The sequence below is a fragment of the Salvelinus sp. IW2-2015 genome, linkage group LG20, assembly GCF_002910315.2.
Source record: "Salvelinus sp. IW2-2015 linkage group LG20, ASM291031v2, whole genome shotgun sequence".
Lineage (NCBI taxonomy): Eukaryota > Metazoa > Chordata > Actinopteri > Salmoniformes > Salmonidae > Salvelinus > Salvelinus sp. IW2-2015.
This window is the reverse complement of record NC_036860.1, coordinates 34,447,915-34,475,410: the sequence shown is the minus strand read 5'-3', so window position 1 is coordinate 34,475,410 and position 27,496 is coordinate 34,447,915. Positions and strand designations below refer to the sequence as shown.

At 44.3% G+C, this 27,496-nt stretch overlaps 1 protein-coding gene across 2 annotated transcripts in view; it reads right to left on the bottom strand.

The window, feature by feature from the left end:
• Positions 1-27,496, bottom strand: part of igsf9bb (immunoglobulin superfamily, member 9Bb) — a 188,267-nt gene that overhangs the window by 9,443 nt on the left and 151,328 nt on the right. For both annotated transcript variants that reach the window (XM_024013614.2, XM_024013615.2), the window contains exons 13-17: positions 20,649-20,824; positions 19,569-19,795; positions 11,571-11,655; positions 7,065-7,229; positions 6,873-6,918 (exon numbers count right to left, since the gene is read on the bottom strand). In XM_024013614.2, coding sequence (XP_023869382.1) covers positions 6,873-6,918; positions 7,065-7,229; positions 11,571-11,655; positions 19,569-19,795; positions 20,649-20,824 — 699 coding nt within the window. The remainder of the gene's footprint in view (positions 1-6,872; positions 6,919-7,064; positions 7,230-11,570; positions 11,656-19,568; positions 19,796-20,648; positions 20,825-27,496) is intronic.

Below are 27,496 nucleotides of genomic sequence, written 5' to 3'. Positions count from 1 at the left end.
ACTGTGCCATGAGCTTGTATACAGTACCATGAGCACCATTTGGCACCATCGCTGTATGCTTACTATTACACATACACTACTAAACTTAACATTAAATACTCTACTTTTCAAGGAATCTAACAGAATAGCTGAGAGTAAAACAGCAAAGCATAGAAAAGAGGGCAACTTTTCTACAAGGATGTGACAACGTAACTGCCAGGAGAAAATCAGGTGTGCAGGGGTGGGGTCGTCACAAAGAGATTCAGGGGCTGCTTGGCTGCAAACAATCTGGAAGGACACAAGGTACATTCAGCTAAGACTTTTTGTGACATACCAACCTGAGGGAGATTTCTACTGTATGTTGTCCGTTCTGCCTCAAAAATAGTTATTGTTAATGACAACAAAGGAACAGTGAAAAAACTTGCTTGTCTGAAGATGAGACAAACTAGTGAGACCACAGCGAAATGACCTGCGATTAAATATATGTTAGAACTGACATACACTGAGTGTACAAAACATTATGAACACCTGCTCTGTCCATGACATAGAATGACCAGGTGAAAGCTATGATCCCTTATTGATGTATCTTGTTAAATCCACTTCAATCAGTGTATATGAAGGCGAGGAGACAGGTTAAAGAAGGGTTTTTAAGCCTTGAGACAGTTGAGACATGGATTGGGTATGTGCGCCATTCAGAAGGTGAATGGGCAAGGCAAAAGATTTAAGTCCCTATGAACAGGTTTGTGTCAAGAACTGCAACGCTGCTGGGTTTTTCACACTCAACAGTTTCCCGTGTGTATCAAGAATGGTCCACTACCCGAAGGACATCTAGCCAATTTGACACAACCGTGGGAAGCATTGGAGTCAACATGGGCCAGCATCTCTGTAGAATGCTTTTGACACCTTGTAGAGTCAATCCCCCGACGAATCGAGGCTGTTCTAAAGGCAGAGGGGGGATGCAAATCAATATTAGGAAGCTGTTCTTAATGTTTTGTACACTCAGTGTATAACCACTATGTATTGTGTGACTACGTACTGCTGACAGCCACATGAACATGTCCAAAAGTCTCAAATTTATGCTGTAAAAATAATAATTTATGTACTTTGGTAACACTTTACTGAAAACATGCATGTTTGTTATAAGCATGTATGAACCTTTGTCTTATCATACGCTTATAATATGTCTAGCTATGAAAGGAGTCCTATGATGCATTATAACCGCATAATGCATTACACCTGCACGGTTTAAGTAAATTGTTACCGGTACTGAATGATGACATTTTTATGGAAACATATTTGCTATGTTTAAAGTCACAATCTGTAACATTCATTCCCAGTCAAAAGTGCTGTCCTTGCATTTGTTTGTAAACTGTGTGGGTGGGTCTTGGCAAATGTAACTGCCACAGAGTTATTTGAATGATGTGTTAAAACTGTGGTTTTGGAGCCGGATAGCCCAGACTTCAAATAACTCTGGGAGTAATTTGCACTTTTGACAGGGAAAGAAAGTTACAGATAATGGGGCAGTAATAACACATTGTCACATTTGACAGGGAAAGAAAGTTACAGATAATGGGGCAGTAATAACACATTGTCATAATTCGTGAATAACTGTCAGCTTCTCTTGAATGTCGATCTCGCCGATGTTATCAATAAATGTTAGATGTTATCAATAAACCAAATCAACTGCTTTCCAGTTGTTGTACACCAGACCTGTTCCCTTTGTATAGCCATGCCATATGGTGACTTCCAAATACATCCCAGACTTAAAATGCCATTGGTCCACCTGTGCTAGGTTTTAAACAGGTTGGAACGGTAGCATGGCGAGCCGGGCTACTCCCTGTGCATGGCACAGGAGGGCAGTTAGGGGTGGGGCGTGAGAAGAAGCAGCAGCAGCCCGACCAATGAACCCCACAAGATGGGAAGAGAGAGAGGAAGATTCTGGTATGTACGCCCAGTGGAAACCTTTAATGGGACGAGGTTGGCTGTCGACTCAAATTATAGGCAAAATGGGATTTTGGATCATTCTCAACACTGGAGTGGTTTCATCTTACATGTACAGCATGGCGGTCAACATCGGGGGCAATTTTTACCATCTCTGGAAAACTGAATACATTGCCTCCTGTGCAACGTTGAATCAGGCACTTTTATTAATGAATTATTGATATTGACTGTAGGTACACCACATACCGTGGCTTATATGTCAATTAGAGTTTGGAGCAGTCTGATCGCGAGTCAGATGCCTTTTTTTCCCTGAATCTGAAAATCCTTGTCAGTCCCAGCTAACATTGCGCTACGTTTGTGCACAGCTCAGGGGACACCATTAATCGTACTTGTTTAAATTGCTATTTGATCAATTTCGGGAAAAAATCTGAGATATCGGGATCTAGGACTTTCATCCCAATTTGAATGTATTTAAATTCAGCTAAACAGGTTTCTCAAAGAAGGGCACTTTGTACCCYACAATGCTGTACACACGTCACCCCCAGCTGGACACTTAAGACTATGACATCTCTGGAGACTATAAAACACTATGACCCCAGGTAGGTTGCTTAGTGCATATCTTTTTACAGCTGTAATTTTTCAATCATTTTGCATCTCCTGTGAGTGGACTGCGAGGGTGCTTAGGGCCCCAATTGCTCGAASCGGCGTGTGACCGTGCCCAGCACATGAAACATGCGGCCAAGCCAGCCAGCAGCATACTGACTGAGGGGCGGGCTGAACAAGGTGCAGGTWGCCACACTCACTGAGGGCTGGAGGGCGGGGACCGGTAGCTGATGGCGTCTGGCCCCTCACAGTAGGGCTCTATGCCGGGCAATGGGCTAAGAGGAGTCCTGCGGTGGGAAAAACAACAGAGACGGGAAGAGAAGGAAGAGAAAGAGGGGAGAAGAGGGAGGAGGAGGAATGCTGTCAATGAGGCTCCAGAGCTTCCACATGTCCAAACACAGAAAGAGAGAGAAGAAAGAGGAGGGAAAGAGAGAAAGAGAAACAGAGAGGGACAGAGGGTGTGAGAGAGTCCAAAATAAAAGGCTGGGTAGGGAGAGAAAGATGGAGAGAGATACAAAGACAGAGAAAGGGGAAGTAAGAGAGAGTCAGAGAAACAGGGGCATGAGGAAGATACTAAGAAAAGGAAGGAGAACGATGGCGAGAAGCTGAGTCAGAGAAAAAGGGTGTAAGCAAGACAGAGAAAGGGGAGGAGAGGACAGAGAGAAATATAGAGCAAGAGCCAGAAACAAACAGAGGGGAAAAGAGAAGACAGGGAAGGAGCGAGAGATACAAGAAGAGATTTGGCCGGTGCACGTCTGACAAGTTTATTATCTCCATTTATTAGGCACAATCATACAGCGTACAATTAGAAACCCACACATGACAGGAAGAAATACTGAGTACTGTGGAAGTCATGCATTTCAGAGGGAACGGGGGTATCCCTACCCCCTGTCTGGCTTTGGTAGCAGCACATGCACACCTTTGTTCCTATGACTTCTGGGAGACATTCCCCTTTTGTACTCTCAACCCTAAACCTATCGGCAGTTAATAGTTCATATTGGTGGGATGGAGAGTAAGCAAAAMAGTATATTTAACTGATTAAGAGCAAGTGGAAAGGATACAGCTGTTACGTTAAAATCAGCATGGTGTGTACATGTAACTGCCGACACAATTTACTAGTTAGTAGTAGGAGTTAGTTTAGTAWTTGATTTAACTGTAGAACAGACACATACGATAAAGTGGTACCAAAAACATATCAGCAATTTCTTAGTTGCATGTCTTTGCACCTATGCTCTGAGGTTGATTAACATCACTTTTAGTGCAACACCGTTGGGAGGCTCTGTCATTGAAGTACGTTCTATTACTCTAACGTGATATGTAGTGAGCTGGAGTGCAATTGGCTTGGGTCAACATTTACAGAAACCAATAATGACAGCTTGGCCTCCATGTAAAATGTGGTATTGGATAAAAATACCACACTGAAAACAAAATATTAAGCATGGATGTTTTTGAACTTCTGTTCTCTATTTGCTGTGACTATGTTCAAGTCTTACATGGTTCAACGGTGACAAAAGAGATTTGGAGGATAACGTTCAAGTGCATAACCATAGTCAGTCAATGTAAACTCCTTCACTTTCACTTTATTGACAAGTGGTTGGAAAGTATGCAATGTTGTTGATGATGAGTACTGCATATTGCAAAACGAATAGGATCATCCAATACAAGAGAGTGCTGCTGCTTGACACGGTGTGTAAATCATATCCAAAAGTCATCAAAGGCTGCAGTTATTAGAACCGGGAGAAGAAAACAGACAAAAAAGAGGGGTTATAATTAAATAATAATTCATTCAAGAATAAGAGATAAAAAAATGAATTAGGCTCAGTCAGCAGTTTGTCCGTTGTTCTTTTGAAGTGTGAGGAAAAGTTGAAAAAACTCTCCATGATAACATTGATAAGTAAACCGTTTTAGTGTACCATGGTAAACTGCTGAGCAGAGTAAAGTTAGTGCCTGCCACAGAAGCATGGGTAGTAAAGCCAGGTGGAAAGAAGCATGAGGGAGGCCCCTGGGTCCAAATGAAAATAGCCAGCTAGGAAACATCATTCACAGCATGCATGTTTTTTTTACCATGGTAAACTTCAATTGGATTTGTTTACAGCTCAAGTTCCTGACAGCGCCATAAAAGTATTCTCGACAAAGATCAAAGAACATCGCTGTCAGTGTAGAAAAGAGGAATAATGAAAAAAGTCAGGGGATTCTCCACCGGGTATTTTTGTCTACTGAGAAGACAAATCAACACGCGACAGGTCGAAATCATCCTTGCCGTAGTTGTGCCTTTAATACTGCATCATGGGAAAGGGGGAGAGGAGGAGGGGTTAGCTCCATGTGTAAGCGCAACATTCACCACACGGTAGATGTGCACCTGTACACATGATGCGGCGCGTTTCGCCACCGGTGCAGCTCATCAGGCAAAAGAATATCAAGACCCTCCCCCCGGGGGCACGTTGCCATAGAAACTCACATGTACCAGCCGTACTTTGCCAGTGCGCCACTTTTCAACCGCAGCCTTTCAGCCACAGCCTCTGCTAACCTATAGTCATCGACAAAGTGAGCATAGAGGAGATAGGGGATAGAACAGAACATAGTCCTGACTGAATACTTACGTTACGGGGTGAAGTTTCCTGTTGGTACAGATCTAGCATCAACTTCCCCAATCCTAACTTTAACCATTGGTGGGGTAAATGCAAAACTGACCCAAGATCAGTGTCTACMGACAATTTCATCCTACACCAATTCTAACACACAGAGAGAGCGAGAGAGGGAGTATCTTCAGTAGCTTCAGTATCTGAAGCTGGTCTCCGATCATAGCTTTCACAGGAGGTCATGGATTTCAGATATGGATTTGCTATACCATGTTAGCTATTATGTCCCCCCTAGTGGTCTGATTTATCATTGCACATCATCTAGGGTGGATTATACAAAATAGCCTAAAACTGGTTTGATGTTCCTAAAACGTTGAACTTTATATCCTATTGCCCTTTTCACACTACTACTGAGCCGAGCCATGTCAACCCGAGCCATGTCAACCCGAGCCATGCTCTACTGGGCTTGCCTGGTTACACACCCACCATAGTTGCTGAAACTGTGCTGGATAGGACAATGTGAAAGAAAAACATCCAAGCCAGGACAGTACCGTTCGGGTTGGCACTTTAGTGAGAAAAGGGTCAAAAGGAGCCCCAAGACGAGGGCTAAAGACAGACATCAGAATCAAGTAGAAGCTTTTGGAAAAATAACAGGCTATGGTGACAAATCGCATACCTACCTTTGTTTTTGTTTTTACCTCTCAAATGACACTCAAAACAACATAACTTTACAGACATAAAATATTATCTTCTCCTAAAATGTGGTCGTCCATCGTGTTACAATGTTTGTACCGTCACACCAGGAGATCAACAAGACATGCTCTGTAAAAACAGTGAGTGCAGCAAAACAGATAGAGATTGGAATGGAGCTCTATGGTGTATGCTTGTTCAGTCCTCAAAGCCAAGAGAGGGAATGATTGTGAGAAAGAGAGAGAATCTATGTGGCAATTAAGATGCTATTTTAATGAGGCCACATGAGCCAAATGAGACCCTGTGAGAACTGAGCAAGAAACATTTCTCCAATCCAATATTCTGTCAGATATCTGAAGCGCCACCCTCAAATAATGATCAAATGTTCTGCATTTCATGTGAGGGATTTTATTGATGTCTCCATGTAGGGTTGTTTTGTTAAACTACTAAAAGACTTGGCCAGTGTCTCAAATGGCACCACATTCCCTTTATAGTGCACTACTTTTGACCAGAGCCCCCCTATGACTCTGGTTAAAAGTAGTGCACTATATCGGGAATAGGGTGTCATTTCGGTCGCACACAAAGACTTGGTAGTCAATGTTAGTGAACACGGTCGTGACAACCTTTCTGTGACCCAGGAGTATTGATCGTTCAATCCAACTGTAATTAGGAAAACAACTGTAATTAGGAAAACAAGGTCAATAACGATGGATTTAAGTTTCTGGGCCGTGACATACGCGCACGCTTGTGTYCAAGCTCAGCTCTACTAGTTACTAATCTATTTAAATGACATTATAGAAAACGATTTTTACTGTACATAATAAATATCTCTGATTAGAATTGAGAATGTGTTGGTTCAAAATTTGACCGTTAAAGACCAAGTATTGGCTTTGCTGAGATGAACTATGCGTAATAGCTAGTTAAACAGTGACAGCCCCCTGTCCATCAATATTTGGCCAATCGTTGGCCAGTAATTGGTGGTCCTTCCAATAGGCTTTCTCTATTTGATGGGTGTGTCTGTCATTTGCAGCGAAGGAGGGAGAAAAAAAAATGTATGCATTGTTGGCTTGGGTTACTTACGGAGTTTCCATGCTTTTTCTGCAGTGTGTTATCGAGAGAGGGGGGTCTGAAAAAGAGATGGGGGACACACAGAATAAGACATCATTAATGCCATCAATGTCAGTTCAATGAGATGTCGATAGAGAGCTATCAAATCATGCTTGTGTGTCTGTCTGTGAATCCTTGTGTGTGTCTATACTGTATGTGTCTCACCTCTCCTCCTCTTGAGCTTGCGTCGGCGCTGTTTGTTGACAAAGCAGGCTGCCAGTGTGCTGAAGAGGATGGCGGCCGCCAGAAAACAGACAGTGGCCACGATGCCAGCCACCACCGGCCGCGTCAGTCCCCCCTCATCTACCATCTCCGGGGGCGGGAAGAAGTCTGAGGCAGAGGAGGGGGGAGAGTGAGAGAGATATGGGGGGAAACATGAAATTACTTGTCTGCCAGTAGACTGTAGGCTTGGACAGAGGTGTTTGACTCAAAACAATACTGTGACCGATATCAACACACAATAATAAGTATATAGGTATATTAGAAAACAAATACTTCCAGGCTAGCCTTTAAACCTGCATTATTGTGAGCAAAGAACATTACATTATGTGCAAATTACTCAAGTAACTCTACATAGCCTTTGAACTAGGCTTGTAGCTGATTACGAAAGGGAGGGCCTGACATCTACAGGGCAGGTCGTATCTGGCAGGCTACTGCCAGTCATCACACTAACTGTGTGTGTTCTGTGTTTGCGTATGTGTGTGTCCCTGGCAGGACCCTGCCAATCACCACAGCAACTGGCTGTCCAATTCACCTGATTCTGCGACTCATCATTTATGGCCGAAAGCGATCAATACACCCAAACACATTTAATGGAAATGGATTTGGAAACTCTGCTGGATTGATGCAGCTCCCCATAGGACCTGACTGAGTCAAGGGAATGCATTCCAAAACTCATGAGTCAATTCCTTTCCTCYTCTCCTTTCCTTATCTACTTTCCTTTCATGAACACAGACTCGAGAGGACTCGATAGAGGATATGTTCCCACCCTCCTCATTTTATCTTGGGGAGAATTGTACTTTTTTTACTATATCACTGTATTTGAAATAACAGCCTTCAGCATGACTAGGAACCAATATACACAGGCAGTTAGGAATGCTAAGGCTAGCCTTTTCAAACAGAAATTTGCATCCTGTAGCACAAACTCAAAAGAGTTCTGGGACAGTAAAGTCCATGGAGAATAAGAGCACCTCCCCCCAGCTGCCCACTGCACTGAGGCTAGGAAACACTGTCAGCATCGATAAATCCGCGATAATTGAGAATTTCAATAAGCCTTTTTCTACGGCTGCCCATGCTTTCCACCTGGCTACCCCTACCCCGGTCAACAGCCTGCACCCCCCACAGCAACTTGCCCAAGCCTCCCCCATTTCTCCTTCACCCAAATCCAGATAGCTGATGTTCTGAAAGAGCTGCAAAATCTGGACCCCTACAAATCAGCCAGGCTAGAATATCTGGACCCTCTCTTTCTAAATGTATCCGCCAAAATTGTTGCAACCCCTATTACTAGCCTGTTCAACCTCTCTTTCGTATCGTCTGAGATCCCCAAAGATTGGAAAGCTGCCGCGGTCATCTCCCTCTTCAAAGGGGGAGACACTAGACCCAAACTGTTACAGACCTATATCTATCCTACCCTGCCTTTCTAAGGTCTTTGAAAGCCAAGTTAACAAACAGATCACTGACCATTTTGAATCCCTCCATACCTTCTCCGCTATGCAATCTGGTTTCCAAGCTGGTCATGGGTAAACCTCAGCCACGGTCAAGGTCCTAAACGATATCATAACCGCCATCGATAAGAGACAATACTGTGCAGCTGTATTCATCGACCTGGCCAAGGCTTTCGACTCTGTCAATCACCACATTCTTATCGACAGACTCAACAGCCTTGATTTCTCAAATGGTTCACCAACTACTTCTCAGACAGAGTTACCATTGTGTCAAATCGGAGGGCCTGTTGTCCGGACTTCTGGCAGTCTCTATGGGGGTGCCACAGGGTTCAATCCTCGGGCCGAGCCTTTTCTATGTATACATCAAGGATGTCGCTCTTGCTGCTGGTGATTCTCTGATTAACCTCTACGCAGACAACACCAATCTGTATACTTCTGGCCCTTCTTTGGACACTGTGTTAACTAACCTCCAGACGAGTTTCAATGCCACACAACTCTCCTTCTGTGGCCTCAAACTGCAAGTGAAATTAAATGCATGCTCTTTTAAATTTTTATTTTTATTTATTTAACCTTTATTTAACCAGGTAGGCAAATTGAGAACACGTTCTCATTTACAATTGCGACCTGGCCAAGATAAAGCAAAGCAGTTCGACACATACAACAACACATAGTTACACATGGAGTAAAACAAACATATAGTCAATGATACAGTGAAAAAAAAATAAGTCTATATACAATGTGAGCAAGTGAGGTGAGATAAGGGAGGTGAAGGCAAACAAATATATGGTGTGATAATGAAATAAAAATATAAAAAGGCCATGGTGGCGAAGTAAATACAACACAGCAAGTAAAATAAAAACTAAAAACACTGGAATGGTTGGTCTGCAGTGGAAGAAAGCGCAAAGTAGAGACAGAAATAATGGGGCAAAGGAGCAAATAAATAAATAAATACAGTAGGTAAAGAGGTAGTTGTTTGGGCTAAATTATAGATGGGCTATGTACAGGTGCAGTAATCTATGAGCTGCTCTGACAGCTGGTGCTTAAAGCTAGTGAGGGAGATAAGTGTTTCCAGTTTAACCGATTGCTGCCGCGACCTGCCGCCCGTCCAGCATCACTACTCTGGACTGTTCTGACTTAGAATGTGTGGATAACTACAAATACCTAGGTGTCTGGTTAGACTGTAAACTCTCCTTCCAGACTCACATTAAGCATCTCCAATCCAAAATTAAATCTAGAATCGGCTTCCTATTTCGCAACAAAGCATCCTTCACTCATGCTGCAAACATACCCTCGTAAAACTTACTATCCTACCGATCCTTGACTTCGGCGATATAATTTACAAAATAGCCTCCAACACTCTACTTGGCAAATTGGATGCAGCAGTCTATCACAGTGCCATCCGTTTTGTCACCACTGCGACCTGTATGCTCGTCTTGGCTGGCCCTCGCTTCATATTCATCGCCAAACCCACTGGCTCCAGTTCATCTATAAGGCTTTGCTAGATAAAGCCCCGCCTTATCTCAGCTCACTTTTCACCATAGCAGTACCCACCTGTAGCACGCGCTCCAGCAGTATATTTCACTGGTCACCCCCCAAGCCAATTCCTCTTTCGGCCGCCTTTTCCTTCCAGTTCTCTGCTGCCAATTACTGGAACGAACTGCAAAAATCATGAAGCTGGAGACTCATAAATCCCTCACTAACTTTAAGCACCAGCTGTCAGAGCAGCTCACAGATTACTGCACCTGACATAGCACATCTGTAAATAGCCCATCCAACTACCTCATCCCCATACTGTTATTAATTTTATTTATCTTGCTCCTATTCACCCCAGTATCTCTACTTGCACACTCATCTTCTGCACATCTATCACTCCAGTGTTTAATTGCTATATTGTAACTATTTCGCCACTATGGCCTATTTATTGCCTTACCTCCCTTATCCTACCTCATTTGCACACACTGTATATATACTTTTTCTATTGTATTATTGACTTTACGTTTGTTAATTCCATGTGTAACTCTGTGTTTGTGTCGCACTGCTTTGCTTTATCTTGGCCCGGTCACAGTTGTAAATGAGAACTTGTTGTCACATTCTGACCTTTATTTCCTTTGTTTTGTCTTTATTTAGTATGGTCAGGGCGTGAGTTGGGGTGGGCAGTCTATGTTTATATTTCTATGTTTTCCTATTTCTGTGTTTGGCCTGATATGGTTCTCAATCAGAGGCAGGTGTTTTGTGTTGTCTCTGATTGGGAACCATATTTAGGTAGCCTGTTTTGTGTTGGGTTTTGTGGGTGGTTGTCTTCAGTCTTTGTGTGTCTGCACCAGATAGAACTGTTTCGGTTTTCACGTTTGTTGTTTTGTATTTTTGGAAGTGTTCAGTTTATTGTCTTTTATTAAACATGATGAACACTAATCACGCTGCGCTTTGGTCCTCTCCTTCTTCCACAGAAGAAAACCGTTACACTTGTTCTCAACTAGCCTACCTGGTTAAATTAAGGTGAAAACATTTWAAAAAATAATGACTGTCCAAATATTGTTTAAAACAATCTGATGCTGTAGTGCAACTACTTCATCAGGAGGGGGCAGTAAAGTACTTCCAATGTTAGGAAGTAAGCTCTCGTGAATTTTTTGCTGCTCTTGTGAATTTTTTGCTGCTCTGGTGATGCCTTCACAGTTGCTCACATTCCCAATATCTGGTCCCAGATGTGTTTGTGCTGTGTTGACACATAAGGGTTGGCAAGACAGTATAAACAGTTCTGGGACCAGAATAGAAGTATGCCTGCATTGGGCAATACTCATTTATATTTAAGTATAAAAAAAAAAAAACATGATGGACCCTTAAAACTATTTCCGATTTGCTTTGTTTTGTCTTAAAGCTTATTGCCATATCAACATTTTAGTCTGCAACTTGCCCCATACCTGTGTCTCTCTCATTTTAGATATGTTCTGTGTGATAAAGGGGTGTCCATACACTTGTATGTGTATGCAGAGGTGTGTTGTTCACTCACCTGTACTGGATACTCCAACTGTGTTACTGGGCTCGCTGACCAGCTCCTCCATGACCACCATGACCCGGAACTCATACCATGCCTCCTAAGACAGAGAGTCACACACACGCATCAGCGGTCATGGGCAGCATTGCTGTGTGGAGACGAAGGTGCTATCTGTATCCATAAGTGTCACCTGTCATTAACACCTGTCATTATGGGGTATTGTGTGTAGATTGATGAGGGGGAAAAAAACAATTGAATACATTTTAGAATAAGGCTGTAACCCAACAAAAAGTGGAAAAAGTCAAGGGGTCTGAATACTTTCCGAAAGCACTGTAAACTACAGAGTAAAAAGGATGTCTGTACAGAATAAAAATATTCCAAAACATGCATCATGTTTGTTATAAGGTACTAAAGTAAGTAATACTGGAAAAAAGTGTGCAAAGAAATTACATTTTTGTCCTGAATACAAAGTGTTATGTTTTGGGAAGATTCAACATAACACATCATTGAGTACCACTTCATATTTTCAAGCATGCATCATGTTATGAGTACGCTTGACATCGGCTAAGCACAGGCAAAATCCTAGAGGTTCAGTCTGCTTTCCACCAGACACTGGAAGACAAATTCACCTTTCAGCAGAACAATTACCTAAAACGCAAGGCCAAATATACACAGGAGTTATTACCAAAACGACATTGAATGTTCCGGAGGGGCCTACTTACACTTTTGATTTAAAATCGTCTTGAAAATCTATGGCAAGACTTGAAAATGACTGTCTAGCAAAGATCAACAATCAACCTGACAGAGCTTGAAGAATTCTTTAAAGAATAATGGGCAAATATTGTACAATCCAGGTGTGCAAAGTACTTAGAGACTTACCCAGAAAGACTCARAGCTGTAATCGCTGCCAAATATTATTCTAACATTCAAACTCAGGGGGTTTTAATACTTATCTAATCAAGATATGTGTTTTATTTTCCATAAATTTTTTTTACTCGTTTGATTTTTTCTTCCACTTTGACATTCAAGTATTTTGTGTAGATCGTTGACAAAAAATGTGGTTTGGCGAGGCGAACTGAACGAGTGTACTCACATACTCCCTTGAAAGACCTTTGCTTGAAAATTTTGAAAAAGCGGCAATAGTACTGTTTGTCCATCTTTAGACGCTGTAGCCAGTATACACTTCCTCAAAATAGTCAGAATGAATCTAAGCTAACTCAAGAAGTGTCATTAATTTATGTTTTTGAAGAGGAGATCTAAGTCACACAATTTTATATCTAACAAAGATGTTTGGTGCAGTATTTCTCAAATATTTTATTTGCATGAAAACAAGTTGTCTATCGTTGAATGACAACAAACACTTAATTGAAGAATCTCTTCYACGAAGGGGCGTAGACTTCGGCTCCGAACTTCYGCTTGCCTCGAGAAAAAATGTTGTGTGCACGAACAGCCGAAAAAACCCTTGCCGAAGACCAAAACGAAGTAAAACATCACAACATTTTGTCATAATATACAGTACCAGTCAAAAGTTTGGACACATCTACTCATTCAAGGGTTTTTCATAATTTTTACTATTTTCTACATTGTAGAACAATAGTGAAGACATCAAAACTATTAAATAACACATGGAATCATGTAGCAACCAAAAAAGTGTTAAAAAAATAAATATACATTTTAGATTTTAGATTCTTCAAAGTAGCCACCTTGATGACAGTTTTGCACACTCTAGGCATTCTTTCAACCAGCTCTACTRGGAAGGCTTTTCCAACAGTCTTGAAGGAGTTCCGACATATGCGGAGCACTTGTTGGCTGCTTTTCCTTCACTCTGCGGTCCAACTCATCCCAAACCATCTCAATTGGGTTAAGGTTGGGTGATTGTGGAGGCCAGGTCATCTGATGCGGCACTCCATCACTCTCCTTCTTGGTCAAATAGCCCTTACACAACCTGGAGGTGTATTGGGTTATTGTCCTGTTGAAAAACAAATGATAGTCCCACTAAGCACAAACCAGATGGGATGGCGTATTGCTGCAGATGCTGTGGTAGCCATGCTGGTTAAGTGTGCCATGAATTCTAAATAAATCACTGACAGTGTCACCAGCAAAGCACCCCCACACCATCACACCTCCTCCTCCATGCTTCACGGTGGGAACCACACATGCGGAGATCATTCCTTCACCTACTCTGCGTCTCACAAAGACATGGTGGTTTGAACCAAAACTCTCAAATTTGGACTCATCAGACCAAAGGACAGATTTCCAATGGTCTAATGTCCATTGCTCGTGTTTCTTGGCCCAAGCAAGTCTCTTCTTATTATTGGTGTCCTTTCGAAGTGGTTTCTTTGCAGCAATTGAAGGCCTGATTCACGCAGTCTCCTCTGAACATTTGATGTTGAGATGTGTCTGTTACTTGAGCTCTGTGAAGCATTTATTTGGGCTGCAATCTGAGGATGGTAACTCTAATGAACGTATCCTCTGCAGCAGAGGTAACTCTGGGTCTTCCTTTCCTGTGGCAGTTCTCATGAGAGTCAGTTTCATCATTGATGGTTGATGGTTTTTGCGACTGCGCTTGAAGAAACTTTCAAAGTTCTTGTAATGATGGACTGTTGTTTCTCTTTGCTTATTTGAGCTTTTCTTGCCATAATATGAACTTGGTCTTTTACCAAATAGGGCTATCTTCTGTATACCAGCCCTACCTTGTCACAACACAACTGATTGGCTCAAACGCATTTAAGAAGGAAAGAAATTCCACAAGTTAACTTTTAACAAGGCACACCTGTTAATTTAAATTCATTCCAGGTGACTACCTCATGAGGCTGGTTGAGATAATGCCAAGAGTGTGCAAAGCTGTCATCAAGGCAAAGGGTGGCTATTTGAAGATTCTCAAATATAAAATATATTTTGATTTAACACTTTTTTGGATACTACATGATTGTAGAAAATAGTACAAATAAAGAAAAACCCTGGAATGAGTAGGTGTGTCCAAACTTTTGACTGGTACTGTATGCACGAACAGTTCCGGAGGGGAATCATGCAGACTCCTCAACACAACAAAATGTGTGAAAATTCAAGGGGTGTGAGTAGGGCTGAAAAGTGACTGGTAGCGGTGATATATAAATGCCTATGGTAATATACTAATGGTAATATATGCATGTAAACAGGAGTTTTTGTGACCAGTATCTGAAAAATAGATAGATACTAATGTCAATGGAAATCAATAATCTATTAACAGCAGCATGGTGGTGGAAATAAATATAATTAATAATCAGGAAAACCACCGTCGTGTCGTCAGCAAACTTGATGATGGAGTTGGAGTCGTGCTCGGCCTCACAGTTGTGAGTGAACAGAGAGTAAAGGTGGGGGCTAAGCACACACCCCTGGGAGCCCCCTAGTTGAGGGTTAGCATGGTGGAGGTGTTGTTGACTACTCTTACCACCTGGGGTTGGCCTATCAGGAAGTCCAGGATCCAGTTGCAGAGCGGGGTGTTCAGTCCAATGGTCCTGAGATTGGTGACGAGCTTGAAGGACACTACGGTGTTGAGCGCTGAGCTATAGTCGATAAACAGCATACTCACATATATATGACTATTTTCTAGGTGGGAGAGGGCAGTATTGAGTGCATCATCTGTGGATCAAATTGGAGTGGTTTGTCTGGGAGGATGGAGTTGACGTGTGCCATGACTAGGGTTGCAAAATCAGGMAACTTTCCCAAAAAATCCCTGGTTTTCCCTAAATCCCAGTTGGAAGATTCCCGGAATCAGTAGGGAATAAGCATGAAATCCAGAATCCTCCAAACAGGATTTCAGGAAAACCAGGGAATTTATTGAAAGTTCACATAATTCTGCAACCCTAGCCATGACCAGCCTTTCAAAGCACTTCATTATTACAGATGCAAGTGCTAGGATGGCAGAATGCCTTAGAGTTTTTGGGAATAGGGATGTTGGTAGTCACTTTGAAATGTGGGGATTACAGACTGGGACAAGGAGAGGCTCAAAATGTCTGTGAAGACCCCTGCCAGCTGGTCTGCACAAGCCCTGAGGAACCGCCCTGGAATAATGTCTGGCCCTGCGGCCTTACAAGTATTTCCCGTTTAAACCTTACTCACATCAGCCTCGGAAAAAGAGATCACCCAGAGAGATCATCCGAATCAGCGGGGACCCTCAAGCAGGGCTCTGTGTTGCTTTCATCGAAGTGTGCATAACATTTTTTTTTGCATGGCGTTCGACTGGTAGAGAGGTATCATTGGGCAGATCACAGCTAGGGATTCCTTGTAGTCCTTATTGTACTGTAGCCTCTGCCATGTGAGTTGAGTGCCAGAGCCGTTATAATAGGATTACACCTTGTTCTGATATTGTACTTTTACCTGTTTGATGGCTCTGCAGTGGTCGTAGCGGGACTTATTTTATGCGTTCGTGTCCTCAGCCGTAGCCTCGGGGTTGGCTGTGATAGCCATGCGAGCAGTAGCTCTGTTCTTCTTAAGCTTAGTGTACACGTCATGTTAATTCGGGTCTTTTGATTGGGGAAGCAGCAAACCTTCATTGTGAGGACAACGTCAGTGATGCATCTAAATGTATTCTGATAAATTCTAAATACATTCTATTTAATTACAACAAAAACTCCATGAAAACGATAGAATGACAAACCAAATAAACATGTACGCTATAGCAGCCTATAGGTAGATAAAATGTGGTTTCTTCCCTGTCTTCGCGTTAGTAAACTCGCTTCAATCATGCAGTAATGTTACAGTGTACAGTCAGTAAGCAGTTTAGCACTTACACAGGCAGGGCCCGGTGGCAATAAATTAGTAAAACCAAAAGCATACGTTGTATTGGAAGAGTTCCAGTGTTGTGTTGGATAGTCATAGCATAGCAACCCTCTGTTTGAGCAGGGTGTTTTGAGTAGGCTAAACTAGCTGCATTTTCTAGCTAAGTCAGTGAAACTGAAAAAAATGACAACCTTTCTCTCTCCCGCGCTCTCTCTCTCTTGCTTTTCCTTCATTTCGGAAGAAATGTATTTGTTCAAAACTGTTCAACTATTGTATTATTACTACAAATAGAAGATTATCACTTCTTACAATTGTGCATGTTTAGTAAAATTAGATCAGAGCGGAATCAATGTCTGTCTTGCAAGATCACATAATGATTAATTAGAACTGAAAATAATAGCATATACTATAGCATAGTAGGACAATGCTGTTACACCAAAAACACCTCCTCAGTCATTTCTTATCTGAAGCTGAATAGTAAAAAATTACCTCATGCAGCTAACTCAGCGTGCGCCACCAGGCAGGATACATGTTTTGATTGAAACAAAATAAGCCTACAAGGCTATTAGTTTTTTAACACCCTCTGCTTTAATTCTCATTCAAGAAGATCTAAATGCATATCCTCATGAAACTGATTGAGATCAAATGATTGGCTTGCAGATACAGATTGACCTTTCACAGGTAAAAGGTGAAGAATTATCATTCACGATTGACAGTGATGACGGCCTATTTTGAGATTAAGTATGCCTAACTTGGTGTTTGAGGATATTCAAAATATAGCATATTCTTGAGACAATATGTGTGGGCATTAGGCAGACGTTGCAATTGGATGATGCATTTTATGCATAGGCCTATTGTACAATGATATTCAATACGCTAGATCTGTCAGTAGGCTACAAACTTTGAGAAAAGATGGTGCTCCATTACATTAAAGAAACTGCACTACACCACTGTGTGTCTTGGTGATGCAGAAATTAAAATCACTGGCAACAAGAAAAGTAGCCTCCTGCTGCATGGTTTCCTGCTTATTTATAGCCTCGTACAGATTGTCAAGTGCCAGCTTGTTGTTGTTGTTGTTGTCCTGAGGTGGAATATATACAGCACTCACAATAACAGCTGAAAACTCTCTCTGGCAGTAGAAGGGTCTGCATCTGACCATCAGGTAAATCCAAGATGGGTAAACAATTAGGTAGAGACTCCCGAGTCTGCACACCGTTTGCTGTTGATGAAGAGACAAACTCATCAACAGCAAACGGTGTGCAGACTCGGGAGTCTCTACCTAATTGTTTACCCAAACTTCCCTGAATCCGATGTCCTGTCCGCTCGGTAAATAGAGAATCCATCGAGTTAGATAGCCATGAGGGTATCTCGTCCGAAAGGCAACATTTCAGAAAACAGAGAATATTGCAGTAACGATAGTCCCGTTGATAGTTAGTAACTGACGATCTGATGTTCAAACGTTATTGTTGATCATAGGAAATGATAGCGGATACATTTCATGCAATAAAATATAGATACATGATTTTAAAGAAGTGTGTGTGTGTACAACATCTGTTTAAAGTTGTACACTGTCATTCAACACTTCTTACAGTCAATAAAAACTTTTGTTCACAAAAAAGAAACCAAAGTTTGTTAGTTTTAGGAGGAAAACCACAAGGAAATCGACCTGTCAATGTGGACATGAAAACGTGTCACATCTCTAACAGTATGTTACTGAAGAAGAGGAAGACAGAGCCCCAAATAGACGGTCCCTTGTGGTCCAATTACCTCTATAGCTGGAGTAAAAAGCGATCTTCAGAATTGTGCTACATTGTGCTGCTAAATGTGAATTGTACTGCTAAATGTGAATTGTACTGCTAAATGTGAATTGTACTGCTAAATGTGAATTGTACTGCTAAATGTGAAACACGTGATAGAGAAGTGTGTGTGGGTGTTGGGAGTCAAGCTAGAATAATGTACCTGCATAGAATGTGTCTACATCCCAAATGGCACCKTATTATATTTATAGTGCTGATATGGTATAAAGTATACTACTTGGGCCCTGGACAAAAGTAGTGCACTATAAAGGAAATAGGGTGCAATTTGGGATGCATCCTGTTACTGATGGTTAGAATGAGAGTAAACACTTCACGCCAGGAGCGCAATCCGACATACAACAAAAGAATATGGATTTCTTTCAATGTTGGTGGGAAAATAAATGTCTATACTTTAACATATAACTCTACCCAGATGGTGTGCTTACATAAGACTCAGGATATGTCCCAAATGGCACCCTATTCCCTATATAGTGCATAACTTTTGATCAGAGCCCTATGGGCCACTGGTCAAAAGTAGTGGACTACAAATAGGGAATAGGGTACCATTGGAGATGCAGCCTAAAACGTTTTATGACTTCATTGAGATATCAGACAGACTCGGGTCTGACAAGGAAGATACAATTATTGTTGAAATATAATYTTAAATAGTTGTTTTCTTTGAAGAACTTACTTCTTTCTACAACTGACTCCCATCCCCAATCATCATAGTCATAACCATAGTCTTGGATCAAGGTGTGTTAATGAGCTTGGCTGGAACCAAAGCGTGCGCCCACACCAGCCCTGCGAATAACTGGCCATCTGCCATTCTGCATAAAACAGTGTATATACAGCAAGCTAGATGAATGAGGTCTCTGGCTACAGCTTCTCCGTACGTGAAGCAGTGTATAATACATAGGCTAGTTACCTGAATGAGGTCTCTGCTAGCAGCTCTGTCTCCGTAGAAGCAGTGTATTACATTAGGCTAGTTACCTGAATGAGGTCTCTGGCTACAGCTCTGTCTCCGTATGAAGCAGTGTATATACATTAGGCTAGTTACCTGAATGAGGTCTCTGGCTAGCAGCTCTGTCTCCATATAAGCAGTGTATATACATTAGGCTAGTACACTGAATGAGGTCTTGGCTAGCAGCTCGTCTCCGTATGAAAGCAGTGTATATACATTAGGCTAGTTACCTGAATGAGGTCTCTGCTAGCAGCCTGTCTCCGATGAAGCAGTGTATATACATTAGGCATGTACCTGAATGAGGTCTCTGGCTAGCAGCTTGTCTCCGTATGAAGCAGTGTATATACATTAGGCTATTACCTGAATGAGGTCTTCTGCTAGCAGCTCTGTCTCCGTATGAAGCAGTGTATATACATTAGGCTAGTTACCTGAAGAGGTCTCTGCTAGCAGCCTCTTCTCCGTAATGAAGCAGTGTATATACATTAGGCTAGTTACCTGAATGAGGTCTCTGGCTAGCAGCTCGGTCTCTCCAGCGGGGATGGCGTCATCAAGGATGTCCCACCTCTCCCCCAGGCGGAACTCCATGACGTAGCGCTCGATCGGAGCAGTGTGGTTGGCCGGCGGAATCCACATGAGCAGGACACCCTGCTGCGTCCGATTGGCTGTGAGGCACCGCGGTGGGGTAAGCAGCACCAATGGTTCAGGGGTACTTATAGGAAATACTGGACAGAGAGAGAAAAAGGGCAAGAGAGAGAGAGAGAGAGAGAGAGGGAGCGATGGAAAGAGATGAGGGGTTAGAGAGCTGTATTTAAATGCAGTAGTAGTGGCCCACAATGTAACTGCAATTGTTGGGATTTGTCACGATCGTCTACTGAAGAGAGTGAGGACCAAGGCACAGCGCGTGAAAAGAACATCTTCTTTTATTCAGAAGAGAGAAAACATGAAACGAACACTATACATAACCTAAACAAACGACCGTGAAGCTATAAACGTTGTGTGCGCACACACACACACACACACACACACACACACACATAGGCTACAAACGTTCAAACATAGACAATTACCCCCAAACACCTAAAGCCTATGGCCACCTTAAATATGGCTCCCAATCAGAGACAACAATAACCAGCTGTCTCTGATTGAGAACCAAATCAGGTAACCATAMACTTTCCTAAACACCTACACTCAACCATAGACAATCCTAGACACATACACTCAACACAAACCCATACACTAAAACCAACACCCCCTTTACCATAATAAACACCCAAAACACAAACATACCCCATGTCACACCCTGACCTAACTAAAATAATAAAGAAAACAAAGAATACTAAGGCCAGGGCGTGACAGGATTAGTTATTTTGAAAGTCAAGGCAACTTTTAAAACCACAAAACATTACTACTACAGCTGCTGCAACCAACACCAGTACTTACGTCATTCATTCTCAATGCATCTTGCAATCACACCACACAGTTGTGTCATGTGCCCGCCAGGTAATGTCACTTACGCTTGGCTCTCTTCCCCAGTCCAATAGGTCATAAGTCAGAGGTGAATACCGTAATACCCACCCAGTGTGTTCACAGTGACGACCTCGCTGAAGGGGCCCGTGCCCAACTTGTTCTGCGCAAGGACACTCAACTGGTAGGCTGTCTGGGGCTCCAGGCCGGGCACTACCAGCCGCGTCTGGCCAGCGGGCACGGGCATAGACAACCAGTCGTGTGGGCCCAGCTGTTCCCTCTTCACCCTGCGAGTAAGAGGAGCACGCAAGGAAGGAGAGAGGAGAATGGGCATGGGAGAGGGGAATGAGAAAAATACACATAGGAATGGAAGTGGAGGACCTAGACTTTTAGTCAATGCACCCAGTCTTTTTAGTAATGGACATTTCAGTCCTGTCAGTTCTGTAACAAGATTTCTGTCTGGTCAGTTCTGTAACAAGATTTCTATCTGGTCAGTTCTGTAACAAGATTTCTGTCTGGTCAATTCTGTAACAAGATTTCGAGAGGATGACGGATTTACATTTCATTGTACCTATCCGAAATAAGATGATAAACTGATTTTAAAGAAGTGTGTGTGTGTAACATCCTGTTTAACTTAGTGGTAACACTGTCATTCAACACTTCTTGAACGGAAGTGCTAAGTTCTAACACACTATTTAGACTTTCAGGAAAGACATACAGGGCAAGTTTTGTATTTTCATTTTGGTGTGTTAGACCAGAGAGAGAGAGAACGCGCCCATACCTAGAGATCCCTGACCGCTGTCAAGTGGACAATGAAAACGTAGACATCACACCAAGCACCGACTTCTAACCGCTATGTTACTGAGGAAAGAGGAAGCACAGAGCCCCAAATAGACGGTCCCTTGTGGTCACATTCCTCTATAGCTGGAGTAAAAAAGCGATCTTCAGAATTGTGTGCTACACTTGTGCTGCTAAATGTGAATTGTAACTGGCTAAATGTGATTGTACTGCTAAATGTTGAATTGTACTGCTAAATGTTAGCAATTGTACTGCTAATGTGAACAACGTGATAGAGAAGTGTGTGTGGGTGTTGGGAGTCAAGCTAGAATATGTACCTGCATAGATGGTGTCTACATCCCAAATGGCACCTTTTATTATTTATAGTGCTGATATGGTATAAAGTATACTATTTGGGCCCTGGACACAAAAGTAGATGCACTATAAAGGAAATAGGGTGCAATTTGGGGATGCATCCTGTTACTGATGGTTAGAATGAGAGTAAAACTTCACGCCAGGAGCGCAATCCGACATAACAACAAAAGAATATGGATTTCTTCAATGTTGGTGGGAAATAATGTCTATACTTAACATATATACTCTAACCCAGATGGTGTGGGGCTTACATAAGACTCAGGATATGTCGGCCAAATGGCACCTTTCCCATATAGTGCATAACTTTTGATCAGAGCTATGGGCCGCTGGTCAAAAGCTAGTGGAACTAGCAAATAGGATAGGGTACGCATTGGAGATGCAGCCAAACGTTTTTATGACTTCATTGAGATATCAGACAGACTCGGTCTGACAAGGAGATACAATTTGTTGAAATATAATTTAAATAGTTGTTTTCTTTGAAGAACCTTACTTCTTTCTTACAACTGACTCCCATCCCCAATCATCATAGTCATAACCATAGTCTTGGATCAGGTGTTTAATGAGCTTGGCTGACCGAAAGCGTCGCGCCCACACCAGCCCTGCGAATAACTGGCCAATCTGCCCTCTTCTGCATAAAACAGTGTATATACAGCAAGCTAGATGAATGAGGTCTCTGGCTAGCAGCTGTTCTCCGTAGAAGGCAGTGGTATATACATTAGGCTAGTTACCTGAATGAGGTCTCTGGACAGCTCGTCTCCGTAGAAGCAGTGTTATACATTAGGCTAGTTACCTGAATGAGGTCTTGCTAGCAGCTCTGTCTCGTACGAAGCAGTGTATAAATATTAGGCTAGTTACCTGAATGAGGTCTCTGGCTAGCAGCTCTTCTTCCGTATGAAGCAGTGTATATACATTAGGCTATTTACCTGAATGAGGTCTCTGGCTAGCAGTTGTCTCCATATGAAGGCAGTGTATATTACAATTAGGCTAGTTACCTGAATGAGGTCTCTGGCTAGCGCTCGGTCTCGTATGAAGCAGTGTATATACATTAGGCTAGTTACCTGAATGAGGTCTCTGGCTAGCAGCTCTGTCTCCGTATGAAGCAGTGTATATACATTAGGCTAGTTACCTGAATGAGGTCTCTGGCTAGCAGCTCTGTCTCCGTATGAAGCAGTGTATATAACATTTAGGTAGTTACCTGAATGAGGTCTCTGGCTACAGCTCTGTCTCCGTATGAAGCAGTGTATACATAGCTAGTTACCTGAATAGGTCTCTGTAGCAGCTCTGTCTCCGTATGAAGCATGTGTATATACATTAGGCTAGTTACCTGAATGAGGTCTCTGGCTAGCAGCTCGGTCTCTCCAGCGGGGATGGGCGTCATCAAGATGTCCCACCTCTCCCCCAGGCGGAACTCCATGACGTAGCGGCTGCGATTCGGCAGTGTGTTGGCCGGCGGAATTCCTACATGCAGCAGGACACCCTGCTGCGTCCGATTGGCTGTGAGGCACCCCGGTGGGTAGGCGCACCAATGGTTCAGGGGTAACTTATAGGATAACTGGAGCCAAGAGAGAGAAGGGCAAGTAGAGAGAGAGGAGAGAGAGAGAGGGAGCGCTGGAAAGAGATGAGTGGGTTAGAAGCTGTATTTAAACTGCAGTAGTAGTGGCCACAATGTAAACTGCAAATTGTTGGGATTTGTCAGCGATCGTCTACTGAAGAGGTGAGACAAGGCACAGCGCGTGAAAAGAACATCTTCTTTTATTCAGAAGAGAGAAACATGAAACGAACACTATACATAACCTAAACAAAACGACCGTGAAGCTATAAACGTTGTGCACACACACATAGGCTACAACGTTCAAACATAACAATTACCCCCAAACACTAAAGCCTATGGCCACCTTAAATATGGTCCCAATCAGAGACAACAATAACCAGCTGTCTCTGATTGAGAACCAAAATCAGGTAACCATATACTTTCCTAAACACCTACACTCAAACCATAGACAATCCTAGACACATACACTCAACACACCCATACACTAAAACCAACACCCCTTTACAGATAAACCCAAAAACAAACATACCCCATGTCACACCCTGACCTAACTAAAATAATAAAGAAAACAAAGAATACTAAGGCCAGGGCGTGACATAACCACCCCCCTTAAGGTGCGAACTCCGGGCGCACCAGACAACTAGTCTAGGGGAGGGTCTGGGTGGGCGTCCGTCCGTCACGGCGGCGGGCTCCGGCACTGGTCGTGGTCCCCACCCACCATAGTCACCTACCCGCTTTCTAAACCCACTGGAATAAGGGGCAGCAACCGGACTAAGAGGCCAGCACGGGACTAAGGCAGCACAGGATAAGGACAGCACCAGGATAAGGGACAGCACCAGGCACAAGGGAAGCACAGGTAAGGGGCAGCACCCAGGATAAGGGACACGCAGGATAAGGGACAGCACCAGGATAGGGCAGTACAGGATAAGGGGCAGCACCAGGATAAGGGGCAGCACCAGGCTAAGGGGCAGCTCCGGACTGAGGAAGCGGATCCTGGCTGGACGGCTCTGGCGGATCCTGGCTGTACGGCTCATGGCTGGCTGAGCGGATCTGGCTGCTCATGGCCGGCTGACGGATCTGGCTGCTCATGGCCGGCTGACTGGATCTGGGCTGACGTCATCGGCGACTGACGGCTCTGGACGCTCATTGGCCGGCTGACGGCTCTGGACGCTCATGTGCGGCTGACGGCTCTGGACGCTCATGGCGGCTGCGGCTCTGGACGCTCTTGGCTGGGCTGCGGCTCTGGACCGCTCATGGCTGGCTGGAACGGCTCTGGCGGCTCATGGCAGGCTGGTCGGCTCTTGGACGCTGCTGGCTGGCTGGCGGCTCTGGCAGATCCTGTCTGGTTGGCGGTCTCAAGCCTCTGGTTGCGAGATTCCTGGTCTGGTTGGCGGCTCTGGCAGATCCTGTCTGGTTGGGCGGCTCTGGGCGATCCTGACTGACGAATGGCTCTAGCGCTCCTGACTGACGATCGGCTCTGACGGCTCGGGACAGACGGGCGGCTTCTAACGGCACTGGGCAGACGGTAATGGCTGCAGATGGCGATGCTGGGGAGACGGATGGCTCAGATGGCGCTGGGAGACGGATGGCTCAGATGGCGCTGGGGAGACGGATGGTCTAGATGGCGCTGGGGAGACGGATGGCTCAGATGGCGCTGGGAGAGCGAGATGGCTCAGATGGCGCTGGGAGACGGATGGCTCTGGCCGGATAAGGCGCACTGTAGACCTGGTGCGTGGTGCCGGAACTGGAGGCACCGGGCTAAGGACACGCACTTCAGTAGCTAGTGCGGGGAGAGAGGAACAGGGCATACTGGACCCTGGATACGCACATTAGGCCTAGTGCGTGGTGCCGGCACTGGTGGTACGCGGGGGCTGGGGACACGCACTTCAAGGCTAGTGGCGGGGAGCAGGAACAGGGCATACTGGACCCTGGATACGCACATTAGGCCTAGTGCGTGGTGCCGGCACTGGTGGTACCGGGGCTGGGGACACGCACTTCAAGGCTAGTGCGGGGAGCAGCAACAGGATGCACAGGACTCTGGAGACGCACAGGAGGCTTGGTACGTGGCGTAGGCACTGGTGGTAATGGGCTGGAGACACGCACCATTGGACGAGTGCGTGGAGGAGGAACAGGGCTCTGGAGACACACTGGAAGCCTGGTGCGTGGTGTAGGCACTGGTGGAACTGGACTGGGAAGGTGGCGCCGGAAATACCGGACCGTGCAGGCGTACTGGCTCCCTTGAGCACCGAGCCTGCCCAACCTTACCTGGTTGAATGCTCCCCGTCGCCCGACCAGTGCGGGGAGGTGGAATAACCCGCACCGGGCTATGTAGGCGAACCGGGGACACCATGCGTAAGGCTGGTGCCATGTAAGCCGGCCCGAGGAGACGCACTGGAGACCAGACGCGTTGAGCCGGCTTCATGGCACCTGGCTCAATGCCCATCTAGCCCTACCAGTGCGGGGAGGTGGAATAACCCGCACCGGGCTATGCACACGTACAGGAGACACCGTGCGCTCTACTGCGTAACACGGTGTCTGCCCGTACTCTCGCTCTCCACGGTAAGCCTGGGAAGTGGGCGCAGGTCTCCTACCTGCCCTCCGCCCACTACCTCCTAGCCCCCCCCCAAAAATTTTTGGGTAGTACTCACGGGCTTCAGCCTTGCTCCGTGGTGCCTCCTCATATCGCCTCCTCTCGGCTTTCGCTGCCTCCAGTCTTCAGGGGAGGCGATATCTCCCGGTTGTGCCCAAGGTCCCTTTCCTTCCAAATCTCTCCATGTCCAAGAATCCTTGATGCCTTGCTCCTGTTGCCGCTTGTCACGCTGCTTGGTCCGTTGGTGGTAATTCTGTCACGATCGTCTACTGAAGAGAGTGAGGACCAAGGCGCAGCGCGTGAAAAGAACATCTTCTTTATTCAGAAGAGAGAAAACATGAAACGAACACTATACATAACTAAAACAAACGACCGTGAAGCTATAAACGTTGTGGCACACACACACAATAGGCTACAACACGTTCAAACATAGACAATTACCCCAAACACCTAAAGCCTATGGCCACCTTAAATATGGCTCCCAATCAGAGACAACAATAACCAGCTGTCTCTGATTGAGAACCAATCAGGTAACCATAGACTTTCCTAAACACCTACACTCAACCATAGACAATCCTAGACACACATACACTCAACACAACCCATAAACAACTAAAACCACACCCCTTTACCATAATAAACACCCAAACACAAACATACCCCATGTCACACCCTGACCTAACTAAAATAATAAAGAAAACAAAGAATACTAAGGCCAGGGCGTGACAGGATTAGTTATTTTGAAAGTCAAGGCAACTTTTTAAAACCACAAAACATTATACTAACAGCTGCTGCAACCAACACCAGTACTTACGTCATTCATTCTCAATGCATCTTGCAATCACACCACACAGTTGTGTCATGTGCCCGCCAGGTAATGTCACTTACGCTTGGCTCTCTTCCCCAGTCCAATAGGTCATAAGTCAGAGGTGAATACCGTAATACCCACCCAGTGTGTTCACAGTGACGACCTCGCTGAAGGGGCCCGTGCCCAACTTGTTCTGCGCAAGGACACTCAACTGGTAGGCTGTCTGGGGCTCCAGGCCGGGCACTACCGCCGCGTCTGGCCAGCGGCACGGGCATAGACAACCAGTCCGTGTGGGCCCAGCTGTTCCCTCTTCACCCTGCGAGTAAGAGGAGCACGCAAGGAAGGAGAGAGGAGAATGGGCATGGGAGAGGGGAATGAGAAAAAATCACATAGGAATGGAAGTGGAGGACCTAGACTTTTAGTCAATGCACCCAGTCTTTTTAGTAATGGACATTTCAGTCCTGTCAGTTCTGTAACAAGATTTCTGTCTGGTCAGTTCTGTAACAAGATTTCTATCTGGTCAGTTCTGTAACAAGATTTCTGTCTGGTCAATTCTGTAACAAGATTTCTGTCTGGTCAATTCTGAACAAGATTTCTGTCTGGTCAATTCTGGAACAAGATTTCTGTCTGGTCAATTCTGGAACAAGATTTCTGTCTGGACAATTCTGTAACAGGATTTCTGTCTGGTCAGTTCTGTAACATGTTTCTGTCTCGTCAGTTCTGTAACACGATTTTTGTCTGGTCAGTTCTGCAACAAGATTTCTGTCTGGTCAGTTCTGTAACAAGATTTCTGTCTGGACAGTTCTGTAACAAGATTTCTGTAAGGACAGTTCTGTAACAAGATTTCTGTCTGGTCA